The sequence below is a fragment of the Pholis gunnellus genome (genome assembly GCF_910591455.1).
Source record: "Pholis gunnellus genome assembly, chromosome: 12".
Lineage (NCBI taxonomy): Eukaryota > Metazoa > Chordata > Actinopteri > Perciformes > Pholidae > Pholis > Pholis gunnellus.
In genome coordinates, this window is record NC_136539.1 from 22,407,560 (window position 1) to 22,423,518 (window position 15,959).

The 15,959-nt window shown below is 43.0% G+C and overlaps 1 protein-coding gene across 1 annotated transcript in view; it reads left to right on the forward strand.

Moving 5' to 3' along the window:
* Window positions 1–488: 488 nt before the first annotated feature.
* Window positions 489–15,959, forward strand: part of man1a2 (mannosidase, alpha, class 1A, member 2) — a 94,149-nt gene continuing 78,678 nt past the window's right edge. Inside the window, exons 1-2 of the mRNA XM_079170620.1 lie at window positions 489–655; window positions 2,124–2,667. Coding sequence (XP_079026746.1) covers window positions 2,354–2,667 — 314 coding nt within the window. The 5' untranslated portion in view covers window positions 489–655; window positions 2,124–2,353. The remainder of the gene's footprint in view (window positions 656–2,123; window positions 2,668–15,959) is intronic.

A 15,959-nucleotide genomic window follows, 5' to 3' on the forward strand; every position in this document is an offset into this window, starting at 1 on the left:
TTAAGTGAAATGATGCATCTCACAGCTGCCTTCCAGTATTTATTTTTGTATTACTAATTAAAGAAAAAGAGCATTTGGTCCCATGGTAGGTTGGGGCTGTGACATTCATGACGTTGCTTTATTATAAATCATAATAAACAGTATTTTTCGCGAACAAAATTGTCAGATGGTCCCTTACTCGAGCAAGGCTAAGTAGTTGATAATAAAATAAAATAAATAAAATAAATAAAATTAAAAATTAAAAAATAAACAAAAAAATAAACACAATGACGTCAGTATCTTTGTTGATTGCTCACGATCAACAAAGATACTTTGACATTTATAACGTTGCTTTATTATAAATCATAATAAATAGTAATTTCTTTTTTTTCTCCCATAACGAAATTGTCAGACGGTCCCTAACTAGGCTGAAGTAGTCGATGCTGGCTCTCTCGAGCAGCAGCAGCAGCAGCAGTCTGCAGTCAGCCGCCGGAGCTGTAACGCTATGTGGCTCTGAGAGAGACGGAGAAAACTGTTTTTTTCGCACCGGAGCAGGTTAACGACGGGACGGGGCTTTTGGACATGAGGACGCCCGCTGCAGCGACTTCTTCCAAAAGGGAGGACCAGGAATCCTGACTGGGATCGTGTCGTTCTTTCACCGAGCAAATGAGAAAAGGTGGTGATGCAGAGACCGCGTCTGTCAGTGGACAACCAGCTAGCTAGGTAGCTAGGCAGCTAGCTAGCGTTAGCAACCTAGCAAATAGCTAGCACTTATTTATCCACATATAATTAAGGCTTTAAGTCTTTACCACCCACATGTTAGCTAAAATAAAAAAAATATATATATTTTTGATTCCACATTTCTTTCCTCCGCATTGCTTTTTGTCTGTTTATTTTATTGATTTTTAAAATTGTTTTAATATTTTACTGCTAGCCACAACGTTAGCTGCTTGTTAGCCACATAGCATTTCTGCGTATCGAGCTAAATAATCACCTCACAACAGACTGGCTCTGTGAGGAGGATGAACTTGGTATTCTGTGTGGAGACGTCGGGACATCGTAGCTCCAGACAGACCCGATGGAAAACTACCAGATAAAAAAAAAAAAAAAAGATATATATATATATAATTTATGTTGTCATTAGGTGGCTCGACCCTTAATACGACCGTTTATATTTTAGCGTTTAAAGCTGCTATTCGCTTCATTTCCATCCATCCACATGAGCACTTAGAAGCAGTTGCCTTAGAGCGTCTTCTTTCTGCATATGCAGTATAAAGCCTGCGCCTTTTGGAATAACAGCGCATGAGTTGAGATGCAATCCTGCACAAGATAGCGTTACGTGCTGTGCAGTGTATTTAATTTAGCTTGCATGTCCTGCACAAAAAAAAAACAGGGTTGCCACACAACTGAGAATTGTCATTCTAGTCCACGAAGAGGATTTGTGATGTTTTCACTTGATCTCTGTCGTTCTTCGTCATTTATTTTATGTATTTATTCATCACGACCTGTTTTCTGATGGACAAGCTATACCACACGACACTGTAAATGTGATGAAACAGTAAGAATAGAAAGCTGGGTTCATTCCGGTTACAGGTATGTTAGTTTTTTGCAGAGATGACAGTATGTGCAGTAGTTTGGTGGCGATGGTTTCATAGATATTGCACATCATCTCTGATCTTCTGGAGAATATGTTTATTTTTTTTATCATCATGGCCAAAGGATTAACTGTTTTGTGATTCTGAAGTATTTCTTTTTGACACGTGATTAAATTCACCAAAGCATGAGAGCGGATTGTTTTATGACTCTTAATATTTCAGCTCTCCCTTTTGATATGTGACCTGTTTCTAGATTTGTCCCCACGCGCGCATGATCGTATTTTCAGCGCTGTTAGCCTGTCGGGAGTGTTTGGTGAGAGGATACCGGTGTTTACAAGGGACACGCTGCCAAAAGGGGGAGGAAGGAGGACTTAAGGACGAGCATGTAAAGACCGTTCGCTCTGCAGAATCCTGACTGCGTTGAGGGAAAGAGATGGCTAGAATGAAGAGAGGAACAGATGGCGGCATGTGTCTTGTAAACACTATAGATGTGTTTCTGTGACTTCATTTTAACACTAACTCTTTTTTTTCCCCCTTTTTGTTTTCCAGAATCGTCATGAGCGTTTTCCTGCCAACCAGTCACTCCTTCACTGAGGGACCTCGGCCTCTTTTGCTTTCTGGACGTATATCGATGCAGGGATGAGATAATAAAGTCGACCAGCTTGTGCATGCCGCTACGACAACACCTGTAGCACACCTGTAAACCCCTCCCCCCCCCACCCCCACCCCCACCCCCATCCCCCCCCTCCCAAAGATAACTTCAAGTCAACGGTGAAAACATGACGACGCCGGCTCTCCTGCCGCTGTCGGGCCGCAGGATACCCACTCTGTCGCCGGGCGCCTCCTCCTTCCCGCACCACAGGGCCACGTTGAGGCTCTCCGAGAAGTTCATCCTCCTCCTCATCCTCAGTGCCTTCATCACCTTATGCTTCGGGGCCTTCTTCTTCCTCCCGGACAACTCCAAGCACAAGCGCTTCGACCTGGGCTTGGAGGATGTGCTCATCCCCCACATTGACTCCCCCAAAGAGGGGAAGCACGCCTCTGGACAGGTGGTCATACACGGACAGGGAGGACATGACGAGCACAGGCACAGGTAAGGACCAAAGTGGTCTTTCTTTTAGTTTTTGCATCATCTGTGTATGTGACACTACCTGCCCTGTCACATGTTAAGGAGATTATTTTTTTTCCTATGAAGGATTAAGAGGAGAAACCGTTTTATTCCTTGGTTTATTTTGGGTTACATCACACTCAGACGTTTCCTCTTGAACACACGTGTGCTGACGTCACTTCTTCAGCTTCTGTCCTGACTGGTTAGACACACGTCAGCGCAGGTGTTCCTTCTTCTGACGTAGACGTTCCTTTTTTTTGCAGCTCTGAATACCTCCACCCTCTCTGTGTCTCCATCAAGTGTTTTAAATTATCGTACAAGAGACATTTCATCACCGTGGTCGTCTGTATCCTCTGAATGTCTCTCTGGCGGAAGTGGTTGACCGCGATGAGCTGGACTGTTTGAAAAGCTTACGTTACTGCTCGCCACGAGCCACATGCGGGTACGTTTTGGCTGCAGCTTTTCCGTGAGTTGTTTGGTTTGTGGCCGGTAGCCAGTCGTCTCTTTGAGGCTCCTCTCTCCTGAATCTAATTCATATTTCGTGAGGTGGCTGAAGTGTCTCGTGCGATTTGGAATCCACTGTGCTGGACAGGTTCCATGCCCTGCAAGCTAATGTTTCTCTCAGTGGACTGGAGTTATTTTAAAGTGCATTCTATCATATTTACATTTCAATACATTTTTTTAAATTACTTACTGTAAGCCATTAAATCAGCACTGGGGGCTGTGTTATGTAGAAGCCACATAGCTTCAATGTGTGGGGTTATCTTAACAAACATATCCGGCTCAGTGAGTGTTTTTTATTATTATTATTTTCTTATTACATATGCCATTTGATTGGCATACTTATAGGAATCATACGGCACTTACGTTTGTATTATTTTGTGATGACAAACGCGCCTATGAGCAGAAACAAAATGCCAACCAGTGGGTGGAAAGGATCATTTTATAGGGCAGGGCTCTGGTAGGAGGTCATTAGTTTTACTGAGGACTGTGAAAGGTGTTAAAAGCGTTCCTCAGTGGGTACCGCTGAGGGTTGCCTCCTCGTCCCCTGTGGGCCTCTCATTTTTCCACCCCGAAAGCCTTTCTCGAACTCCGGATTCTGCCGGCTTCAAATAACGTAATTATTTCAGTGAAGCGACGGGGAAGCAGCAGACATGGCCTCAAGTGGTGCTGTGAGTCACAGTAGTAACCTCAAGGGTTTCTTTTTTTATATAAAGGTGGGATGGTTCAAGATGTTCATGCTTGTCCAGAGGTGGCAGTTTATAGCCGTGATGGAATACGGGAGCGTTGGGAGCGAAATGTTGCATTTATGGCTGCACACATTTTTGTATGATACTTGTCTGTTGTCATTGAATCCCAGACAGATCCTTTTGCACACTTAAAGGTGCCAAATTAAAAATTCAGAGCATATCGGTTGCCTTCACACAGCTCTCAACATGCCGTCTGCAAGCAGCTAACAGTTTTTAACAGCGCTAACGGCGCTAACGGTGTTTACCTGAGGGGAACAGGTAGGCAGGTGCTACGCTTCCGCAAACCAGCTAACCAGTGGGGCACGCTCACGTGCACTGAAAGGCACGCTCACGTGCACTGAAAGGCAGGCTGTCCCGCCCTATGTCAACAAAGAAGCTTGGATTACATCACACACAGAGAGGGAGAGCGACCTCATTCTCTTTATATCCTTACATTGCAGATAGTATTTTGCTGCTATAGTGATGCTCTGAATATCGTACAGAGAACCTTTAGGTGAGCTGCCGTTGTTCTTGCCTTCAGCGTCCATATTTGTTGCCGTGATGAAGCTGTAGGTTTTGGCATAGAGGTGTTTCTCAGGTGGGCAGCAACAGATGGCTAAATGTATTTCTTCCTGTAAATAGACTGGATCTAATTCATTTCATAGCGTGTGTTATGATGTGTTATGAAATACATTAATATGGCTTTATAAAAATCTCTCAGTACATGTGTGTTGTGCTCCAGAGTGTCTTGTTAAAGTGAGATAGAAGAAGAAGCCGACATGTCTCTGGGATCATGACAACTCAAGGGTTTGAGGAGTGAGAATAAAACCTGCAGAGATCTCTTTTAAATTAGTTTTATGCAAATGTAATCCTAAAATGCTCCCTGTGCATTTAACCTCACACAAGCATTCATGTTTTTATTTTTTTATTTTTTTTTCTCATAGCGGCTTATGGAAATGTCTTCAGTGTGCTTGTTGATCTGGCTGCCTCAGCTGTTCCTAAAGTCCTCATTGTGTGCTCTAAAGGGCCGGGGTTCAAACTGAGGCACGCTAGCATTTAAAGAGGCCCTCGGGAGCACAGGCAGGCTCGTAATAACTTCACCTTTTACTTTATTTGGCTACAGAAAACCCTGCAGAACCAGCTCTCTGTTCACAGGTTCACCCTGTTTAATAGTCCTGTGGAAGCCTTTGAGGGAGCGCAGGTTATTATTCTATTTGCCGTGAGCTAATCCATCTGTTTTAGGTAATTCTTCAAAATGTCTAAGGTTATTGTTAAAGGGCCCTGCACACATCTGGCCTGTGCTGTTTGGCAGTCCTGTACTATGTTTTCATTTTGTAGATAACCATCTTTTTATATCTGTGGTGAAGATCTCTGAAGATACTCTCTGGGAGTTGATTGGTTGTGGGTTGAACTGGTTTTACTGGACACTTTTTGGGGCCGACAACCTTGCTAGCCTTTTAAAATGAATACTACATAATACAAAAAGTTGTCTAAAAATACACGAGCTGATCCTTAAACTCTGCTGGTGAGAATTCATATTTGTCTAGTCCTCAAATATCAAACTTTCTCCGATATCTCAAAGCTCATTTCTAGTAAAAACAGTATTTGGGCCAATTCAAACGGGTTCTGCCCTTTTTATGACCTAAAATATCATCTCTTTCAACTTGCAGAAGAAGTATATTTCCCAGTAGCTCTCAGTGCCATCTAAAAGTTTTCTTTGGGAGGTTTTCAGATGTTCGATGCTGAGCTTTCCAATCCAATAAAACAAAGTTTGATGTTATTTGATTTGCACATTTGGAATAAACTCCATTTCTACAGGATATTCCTCAGACCTTCATGCCAACCGTCCTTATTGGGAACAATTTTCTACTTTATTATAACTGCCAACTGATTATTGCTGCACAGCAGGAGGTATGGGAGGAGTATGGTGAGGGATCAGTGCCAGAGAGTGATCTTCTGTGCACAGATTATTGCTGCTGGCTAGCCCACTCGTTGCAATGAATCTCCTTCTTTTGAGACGGTGACGGAAGCCTCAGAGATCTCAAAACCTCATTAAACCAAGCTGGAACTAATCTGCATGGCTTAATAACACAAGGAGCAAGTGAGGAAGTTTACCAGAAGATTGATATGAATCACCAGATTGCAATACAGCACCCCTGGAATGATGCTGTCTCTGATCTGAACACGAGGAGCATCCTTTGTTGAACCTTAACTGGCAAGATTATGATAGCGATATAGTATTAGGAACCAATTAAAGTTACAGATTAGATAGACAGATACACTTAGAATAGCTATTACAGGCCTGTTACTTGATGCATATTGATGCATATGTCACAAAAAAATTAAATTGTGTCTCTTTTTATGTGATGGAACATGTTAGAATGTGTTTGGTAGGAACTAGTTGCTTAAACGTGACCATTTGGGTGATTGGATTGGTGCAACCATCAAGCAAATGCTTTGCATTCACACTGTGTGTTTAATGAATGTGTACAGAGGGACGTCTCCCGTGGCTGCATCGGATTATTAGAAGGATGTGGAGCCGGGATCCTGCAGTGGACCCGGGATCCTGCAGTGGACCCGGGATCCTGCAGTGGAGCCGGGATCCTCTAGTGGAGCCGGGATCCTGTAGTGGAGCCGGGATCCTCTAGTGGAGCCGGGATCCTGTAGTTGATCCATTTACAAGGTGAACTGAACTGAAACACCTTTCTGTCCGGAGTGCTAGAGGTCTCTGGAGTGTGACGCTCTGTCGAGCTCAACATAAGCGAGAGGCCGTTAATGATTGTGTTTTGGTCCGACTCAAACAATAAAGGAGTAGCCGGGAGCTGCTCTTCATCTGAGAGGCGGTGACATTTCAGTAACGGAATAGCTGAAGGCGGAGTAGTCGCAATAAGGAATGCTTGTCTTATTTACCTGCAGCTGAGACGATTGGCTCATTAATCCAGGAGTTACTTGACAGACAAAGAATCAACAATTATTTAGACATTTGATTGAGAACATTCACCAGCTGCTCCATATATGACGGTTTTCTACGTTTCTTTGTTTAACATCATTGCACATTAAACATTTGGACTAAAAAGCTATTTGCAGACGTCACCTTGGGCTTTTAATAGACTAAAAGATTAATGGGAAAAAGTAATTATCAAATGAATTGAAGATAATTGTTAGTTGTAGCCCCACATTTGACAAATCGTACGTCTACATTTGGAAACACGTTCATTAATAAATTTACGTCAATTCCGACCAAATCCCCCATTCTTACTCTGCAGCTACATCCTGTTAAATGGCAGATAAATCCTAAATAAAGCATTGTTTCTTGTGCTCTCTGACAGCAGTTCCTTGTCCTTTTCAGATCAAATGAAGATGTCTGAATTGTTATTCTGTCCAGGTTTTTAAATCACAACATGAGCATTCACGCCGGGTTCTTGCCAGAGCGCTCACTGGGTTCGACGGGCTCGCCATCTGCCACCAAAAATGAATCACAATTTGGCAGTTTGGTTGTGCTTTTTAGCGAATCACTCGGTGCCGCTGCGTAATCTTGAGGAAAATATAAATGACGTGTCCGTGTTTTCTGTCACAAGCACGAGAAATATATGCAATTTCTTTTGTGCAAAAACCAGCCTCTTACAGTTCAGAGATGGCTGAAGTCAATTCTACAATATCCTGTTTTCTGAATGATTATTTGGCCCCATGGTCCAGTAAATATCACAACATCCCACCAATGGCTCTTCAAGTGAACTTGAGTATGAATTGCTCATGCACGACGTTCGGCTCCTTTCTATCTGAATAGTAATAAGACGCTGATGGAGACTCTCGCGTCTGGAAGGTTTCAGAGTCAAATTTGACGAAAAATAAGACTTTTTTTTTTTCCCCATCTGCCCTGAAGCTTTAAATTTTCCCACAAAAAAAAATAAAAACCCGCTTTGTAGAAAGGAGTCACTCTGTCTTTACCCACGTGTCTTCACCCCTCACATCATATGACACCCAACTCTTAGCTACTGGCAAAGAGCGACATCACGCTATTAGATGAGCAATTTAAAAGAAAGTGTCTTTGAGCAGTGTGACATTTCATACCGGAGAAGAAGATAAAAGAGCTTCTTCTTCTTTTTTAAATAAAAGCTGACGGCACTTTTCGCTTCAGTAGACGTTTTGACATCACCGTGTCAGTGAGCCTTATTGAGAGCGAGACAAGTGGAACCATTGCTGATGACACTCACAGCCATTATATTAATGTGCGTCCTAGTTAGTGGCACATTATGTGGTATCGTACAAGCACCACACCATCAGTGTTATGGGCTCAGTTTTCTGCTGGTTTAAGTGCTTTTGCTTGTTTTTTTTGTTTTGTTTTTTGACTGCGAGTCATGTTCGGTTTGAACGCAGTGAAAAAGGTGAAGGAATAAATGTACAAGCACGACCTTGTCACACCGCGTCGCTGCCATGATGTAGTTTAGTAACCTGGTCTCGCTGCTTATTGCCTTGCCAGTTATTGTTAGTGTTGCGGGGGCCATATACCTTTTGCTTTTTTGCGCTCTGATATGGACCATAAATCAGCATCAAAGCCCCACAGATTGTATTATAAAAAGCCCGGGCCAACATCAAAGCGCGCTTATTCATCATATTTAGTGTGATCTTAGATATCATCTCTGTGTCTTCACGCTTCGTTCGCCTGTCAGCTGCAAAGTAAATCTAGGTTGGGCTGTGTTTGTGTTTGTATATTTCTCTAATGTGCTAATAAAGGAGCACCAAGGACTGTATGTATGTGCATCACACACACACACACAAGTACACACACACTCTCAAGCTAGCTCAACCTGGAAAGAACAACAGGGCGTTGGAACCGGTGTACGGAAAGCCAAAAGGGACATTAAACGCCTCTATTTCCAATCGGTCTGGAGTAAAGCCACACCAAAGGGAGATGCTGCAGTGTTTCTGAATAAAGCCTTCCACTTTGAACCTCTTTGTTGTATTGGTTTGATATGTTTGGGTCTTGTTATGTTATAGCATGATGGATACTTCTCTCATGCTGATACAGTTCATTGCTGTGAAATGGAAAGGCAGAAGACATTCTAGTACCTTTAAAACCTTGAGAACACAAAGCTGTTGCCAAGAAGCAGGTGAAACGAAGGTGCAGCAGTACTTACAATGAGTTGTATTGAATACATCGTTGGTGTTATATACATGGAGTGGTTACAACAGTAGCCTGACCCTTTCCACTAAATAGCACGTTGGTTGGATTTGTCGGATGAGAAGTTGTGTGTTGCCTGATTATAGAACTGTAGGCACAGGTGAATGTTAGAAACTACAGCTTAGCAGCTAAGACAAAGACTGGATGGGATTTAAACAATTCAAGAATTGCTTTAGAGCACAGCTTGGGTTTACTGGCTATGCGAAACAGAAGGAGGCGCTCGTCCCCATATGGAAAAACGACATAAAAAAATGGCGGTTTTGACTGCTTTTAAACGGTGTAAGCAGTTAGGTTTATAACATAAGTTGGGTGAAAATAGAGGCGTGTAATGGCCGCAGTTTAAGCTTATTCCCATCACCACCATTGCTTTGAAATAGTCTCATACTTCTGCCTTGACGCATCATGTTGACCTGTATCCTATTAAACAGCATGTAAATGCTGCTACGTCTACATCCCCACATCTGTGGTGCTCTAGTTCATCCATGAAACAAACCTATTCTCCCCACTTGGCTGGTGAACTATGAAAGCCATTGCCCCATTTGTTGCTGTTTTACCTGCGAGCTACAGCTTTAGAGGAGAATAGACCCTCCACATGATGTCTGCTTGTGGCTGGAACATTGTGTATTTTTTATTTTCCTGGTGTTATCCCATCGCAACGATGGTCGTACTCCATTTTTCAACAGTAGTGTTCACTGTAGTAGTTTCTGGCTTGCGGCCAGTGTGTCGATTTCCAATAACTCAAACTCTGCCCACATTTTCACTTGTTAAGAGTCCAAAAATGTGAATTATCGAAGCAATGTTTCATTTTAGCGACTTCACATATGACCGTCTGCTGAGTTCATAACTTAGAGCTTCATGTGTACCTTAAAGCGTATAAAAAGTAATTATAAAAAGAAGAAAAACATCACAATTACCCCGAGACCTTTTCTGTAATCTGGTAGGAACCAGTCTCTACTACTTACTACTGGCTTCAGAATAGATATCACTACATGCAGAATAAGATATCAATACAAATAAATCCCTCGGATCCGTGTTCATAGTCATTTCACCAAGACTCGTCCTAATTAATTTGTCTGTTGTCAGGAGATTTCATCTCGTACAGTCGGTATTAGAGCGAACAGCCGGCAGAATGAGGAGCGGACTTCATCGAGCATAATCTCCTCATTAACACGGCTGCTTATTTTTATTTAATTCATTTTGATCAGATCTGCTGTCTGTGTGTCTCTTGTTTTTGTTTCCATCATTTTCATGTGATCATGATGTTTTCTCTCAGCTGTGTGTGTGTGTGTGTGTGTGTTAGAGGTCTTGGTATTATTTCATGAGATCTCACACAGTCTAAATCATAATGTTTGTTAAACACTAGCAATGTTTTCATATTTATGCACATGTTGAAGTATCTCATTTAAAAGATCTGTATGGAAACGGCAAAATTCGATCCAGATGTTTTTGTATGTTTACTTGAGGTGGTGTTTTGCCTTTGTTGAGAAAGAGTTGGATGGATAATAGAGACGCTTTTTGCTGAATTAAGTTCTTGTGTAGCGAACCTTTTAACCCATCAGCTGTTTCCGCTGTCGTCTCATAACTTGTGAACGCTCGTCTTTGTCTCCATTTTTCCTCTCGGGGATGGTCACATGGTCAAGGCCACTTTGTTTTGTTTCCTGTTCACGACCTCTACTTCTTCTTCTACTCTTGTTTACTGGTGGATTATAACTACACGTAGATTTTAGCACCAACTTCTGACCAAACTACACCGTAGCCCAGTTTACTCGCTCCACACCAGCTGATGGAAACGCTCCTAATTCTTCATATTTTAATAATACAGTAAGTGTTTTTGAAGCAGCTTGAATCAAGACAACTTTTAACATTGTTACTTTAGTGGCTGTGCAGGTAAATGAGTGTTGTTCTCTGCATTAGAACCAGGAGAACACGTGTGATGAAGAGTATGACGACAGAGCTCTACTGTAGAAAGCAACGTATTTGGGCTGCAGTAGAATTTGTCACTTTGGCAAACAACTAACCGTCATTGGGAGGTCCTCACATTTAGATTTATCAAACAGCTGTAGCAGATGGTCTTTTTTTTGGGGTTGATATTCTACTCCGGCTGCTCTAATGTGGGGCATTAACGTTGTTGTGTTAATACTGTTCTGGCTTAATTCTGACCCGTGATGAGTGGATCACGCTCCTCTCTGAAACGCACCAATATAATCCCATTTAATAACTACAAAACTATAATTATGTTTATGTGCTGAAAAACCCCTGATTACTGTGTGTGTGTTCAGTGAATGGCATGTTTTCTTTAATGAACTGATATAAGTACATCAAAATGAAGATGCAGTACAACAACAATGACTTGTGTACTTTAGTTTAGTTTGATGTGTATTTACAAGCGGAGCCCGTGTGTTGGTTTTTTGCTGGTTTGCGTTACATTTAGAGGAATAATGAGGCAGAAAGTGACCCGGAACGGAGCGGAGCGAGCGGGGAAAAGGTCAGCTCTGCCTCGTTATAGCTCCATAAGGAACCTTCGCTGTATGTGCTGCTCTGTGGACACGTCACAAGTCATTACCCACACTCGGTCACGTTCACCACACACTGGAGACGAGATCACATGAAGATAACTCAAAAAGTCATGTCACAACAGGATACTGAGATGCAGACACATGATATACACAACAAACTACTCTAGAGTCCCAGTCAAAGACCATGTGTCGTAATAATCAATAATCAATCTCTGTAGTAACGCCATCTGTAATCTTAGGGGTTGTGTTTCAAAATAACATCTATTTATTTATATATGTGTAAAACCTAGTCTCAAGAAGGTTAATGGCACATTTTACTTGTTCTAAAATATAATAGAGACCTAAAACCTTTTACTTAAACTAGATAATCTCTCATTTTTAATGCAGTTTGAACCTTTGGGATTGTTTCTGGTGCCAATGATCTTTTTAAAACACAGGCAGACCTTTTAAAGTCTTTATTCTCTGCTTGGTATTTATATAATGTTGAATGACGAGCTGTGGTTTATTCCTCTAAATAAAGACTTTCATATAACTTAAACCACAACCTGAAGCATCTCTTCCCAAAAGACATACGTTTGGGACATTTTGCAAAACAGGTTTTCAGGGTTAAAGCTCATTAAAATGTGTCCTAATGAATGCAAGAACGAGACTCACATGACCCGTATGAAGACAGAGGACAGCGCTGTGAGTGATTTTAGCCTAATATCCGGACCTAATGAGATGCTAATCAAGAAATCGGCTTCGACCACCACGACTGTTGGCATGTCGAAGCTTTTTTCCACGCGTGGACCGAACGTACGTTTCCGTCGTGACACCGGCAGCCGTGCTGTGATCTCCTGGTCTGCGTCACAGACGTAGATGAAGCTGTTTGCGGTATCATTCGATCTTTTTTTGAAGCCGCTCTGTGATCACTCACGGAGACACGAAGCGAGGAGGAAGAGACGGATCCAGAATTTCGGAGAGTAATTGGAGATTTCGCAAAGCGTAACGGGGACGGAGCACGATGTAATGAATCACTGCTCCCGGTGGAATTACTTTTATAATGAGGAACGCTCTAGTGTAGAGGAAGGGAACTGCATGGGTAGCACCTCGGGGGTAGTCTTTGTAGTATGTGAGAGATATATATGAAGAACAAAATGCAGGTTAGTGATTGGTATGGAGCCTAAAACCACCATTTCTAAAAGAGGATAAATCACTGCAGCTCTGGAGAGTTCATGCACCATTTCTCTTTCCTCTGAAAACCTGGTTCTAAATGAGTAAAAAAACCCAAAGTACTCTTTGCACAAGTAGGAGAGGAAACAGCAGCAGCAGTGTATCACAACATGTGAGCAACAAGCAGAACATCGGTGTGTCCGTGGAGCAAAAATCCTAAAAATAACCCCTGGAAATACGTGAAAAGAGGCGGATGAATGGACAATAACACAGAAGAGACAAAGGACCACAGGACGTTTTGTGTGGATATTTGGTATCATTTTTGATATTACTAATAAAATCAATCTGGTGTCGTCTTTGGTTGTAGCTTTTTCTTAATGTGCATTAGAGAGAGAGTGAGTCAAACACTCCAGCAGTGCCCATCGGGAGTGTGTGCCTCTAGCTGAAGTGCTTGTTTGAATGGTCACGAGGGCCACGGGGGCCACGGGGTCGGGTTTTAGTGAAAGAGGGACAAGAACTGACCCCGAAAAAAGAAAGAGACAAAAAATCCAGCAAGTGAAGAGGGAACGGTGGAGAGGTGAAGAGAGTGAGAGAGGCTCTCGGTCCTCGGGGACGATGGGACCGTGGTTAACTACAAAGCTCCATCTCTGCCAAAACACTGCAGCTCCAACAATGGCGGCCTGTCGGTCAAAGCAATGGGATCAAAGTGAGATCGCTCAACGGCAAGTTTAAGAATTGGCCCTTCAGGTTTCCCAGGCTTGAATATCAAATAACCCCTCCTCCCCCCACACACTCATCCATAACCGGCACCGCCACACAAGCTGTATGAGCGCCGCCATACGGGGCCTCATAATAAATGTGCCGTGTACCAGAGCTGCAACACGCCGGCTGGTAGATTTATGGTTGGCCTGGGGATGGGGAAATAGGATCTCTGTTATCTTCTGAGGATTCTTCCTCTCACGGACATTTTTTTTTGAGAGCAATGAAGATTGAGTGCCAGGATTTGGTCTGATCCTTGTGTCCGTTAACTTAGCGGAGTAACGGACCATTGTTGATCCCAGATCCCCGCTGATCCTCGGCACACGTGTGAACCCGCGGATCAATTACACCGTTTGACCGTCGTAGCGTGAAATGAGGTTTTACTGACGATCGTTATCGGACGATATTCAGTGAAAATATGCCATCGAGACGTCTGCATTTGTGCTTTTCAATCCGTCGATCCCTGATATTGTTACATCTTTAAAAAACAATCAGGGTTTAATTTGCCAGGAGGAGAGCTAGTAACGTTAGCAGCATCGCTAACGGCTAATATACCGAGGTTCCATTTAGGTCCATTATGATGCGTCCAGTGAAAATGATTATTGAGTTAATGTAAATTAAAACGTGATGTGTTCAATTGCAATCTTAAAATGTAGTTCTGGTGATAAACTAATAAATCCAGATGTTTGAAGGAGATGTTTTCACATGAATATAAAATAGATATTTGAGCTGAATTATGAGCACCAGCTCTAAGCAGCTTAAAATTCATCATTACACTAATGATATAGCTGCTATAAACAAAACATGATCTGTATCTGTTAATATGGGTCATCAATGATCGGCTAGAGAAGAAGATCACGCTGATGGTCGTTTCCAGCACGGAGTCAGGAAAACAAATGTCTTTGGGACTTTTACGGTTGACAAAACTGCTCCTTGCTCCTTGTTTTTTTGTCGCGGTTAAAAATGGATGTTTCTCTCTGAAGGTTTCTGGTGATTGAACCTCTCAATCATCAGACTCTTCTCCACATTCAGAAGAAACCTTATCTAGCCTGGGAAGCAACCAGCTGCTCGTTTGTTTCACGGTCGTCCTGTGCTAGCTGCGGGAGATGGACTCATGTGGTTCGTATGGAGGCATTAGTCAGCCAGCCGTGATGTAGGTCAGGAGCGAGGGGCTCAGGTGTGCACCTGGAACATGCAGCGAGAACCATGTATGTCTGTATATGTGAGGGAGAGGTTCACAGAGTATTATCTACTGTAGTATACGTGTGTTTTCTGCTTGCCATCGTTACGTGTTGGGGGTTTGATGAGTGATACACACAACACTTGACAAGTGGGTAGAAGGAGTTTTTTGGATCAATAATTAGATAAAGAGAAAGGTGGAGGGGTGCTGGGGTAATGCAAAGATGCAGGAGACGGGGAAAGGTGGTGAATACACTTCAGAGAAAGGGTCGTGTGTGTTACAGAGAGGTTGTAGCTCGCGGGAGGAGGTGGAATAAGAGAGAGAGAGAGACAGGATGCTAACACACACCCACAGCTAAGCTTGGGAGAGCTGTTACACATACCCAGCTTCCATCTGAGCCAAGTGGGTCATGGAGGGAAAAATGAAGAAGAAGCAGGACATGGAAGCTGTCTGATGGTTGAAGGGAAAACCCGGGAGCTAAAGCTCACAAGAAACAGAAATCCTGCCGCCTTAACAACCTCCAGCACGGCCCTCTTCTCTCTATTTATGGTGTTTTACGGGCGAGCAGGAGACAGAAACTCAGAGCGACTGGTACCGCGTTAGCATCTCTGGCTTCGAGACGCAAACGATGTGAGCTCTGGTGTCAGAGGTGGACTGAGGGGACCCTGTAGGTGAGAGGAAGATGAGGTGGACTGAGGGGACCCTGTAGGTGAGAGGAAGATGAGGTGGACTGAGGGGGACCCTGTAGGTGAGAGGAAGATGAGGTTGTCAGTTAGGTGTCCGTTCACATGTTGCGTTTTATAATCCATTGTTGTCGGTGTAGATGCAAGCGTTTCCCAAGCGTCTTCTTTTTCAGGGCGCGACGGCTGAAACCCGAGATAAAAAATAGGTAAACTTTTGGAACTCTGCAGTCATGTGACGAGGAACAACCAATCACAGCTGGCAGACATCTTTTCTTTTCTTCCTTTTTTAATAGCGGGATGGAGGAGAAGTTAAATTATTTTAGTTCAGGAACACCTGGAGCTTTACTTTCCGTCCCGCGTCGAAGGTTTTTTTACAACATCTGCGTTGAGAGGTCCGCCAAATTGTCACAAACAAAGTGAGGGATTTACGGTGCTGGAGATCCATTTATCTTTGTTTAGCTTACTGCTAAATTAGCATCATTCATTATCATGATCCTCATCACAGCGTGCAGGTTTTGGTTGCGTGACAGTAGCACAACCAACCCAAACACGGTGGATGAGTTGATGGAAGCGGCA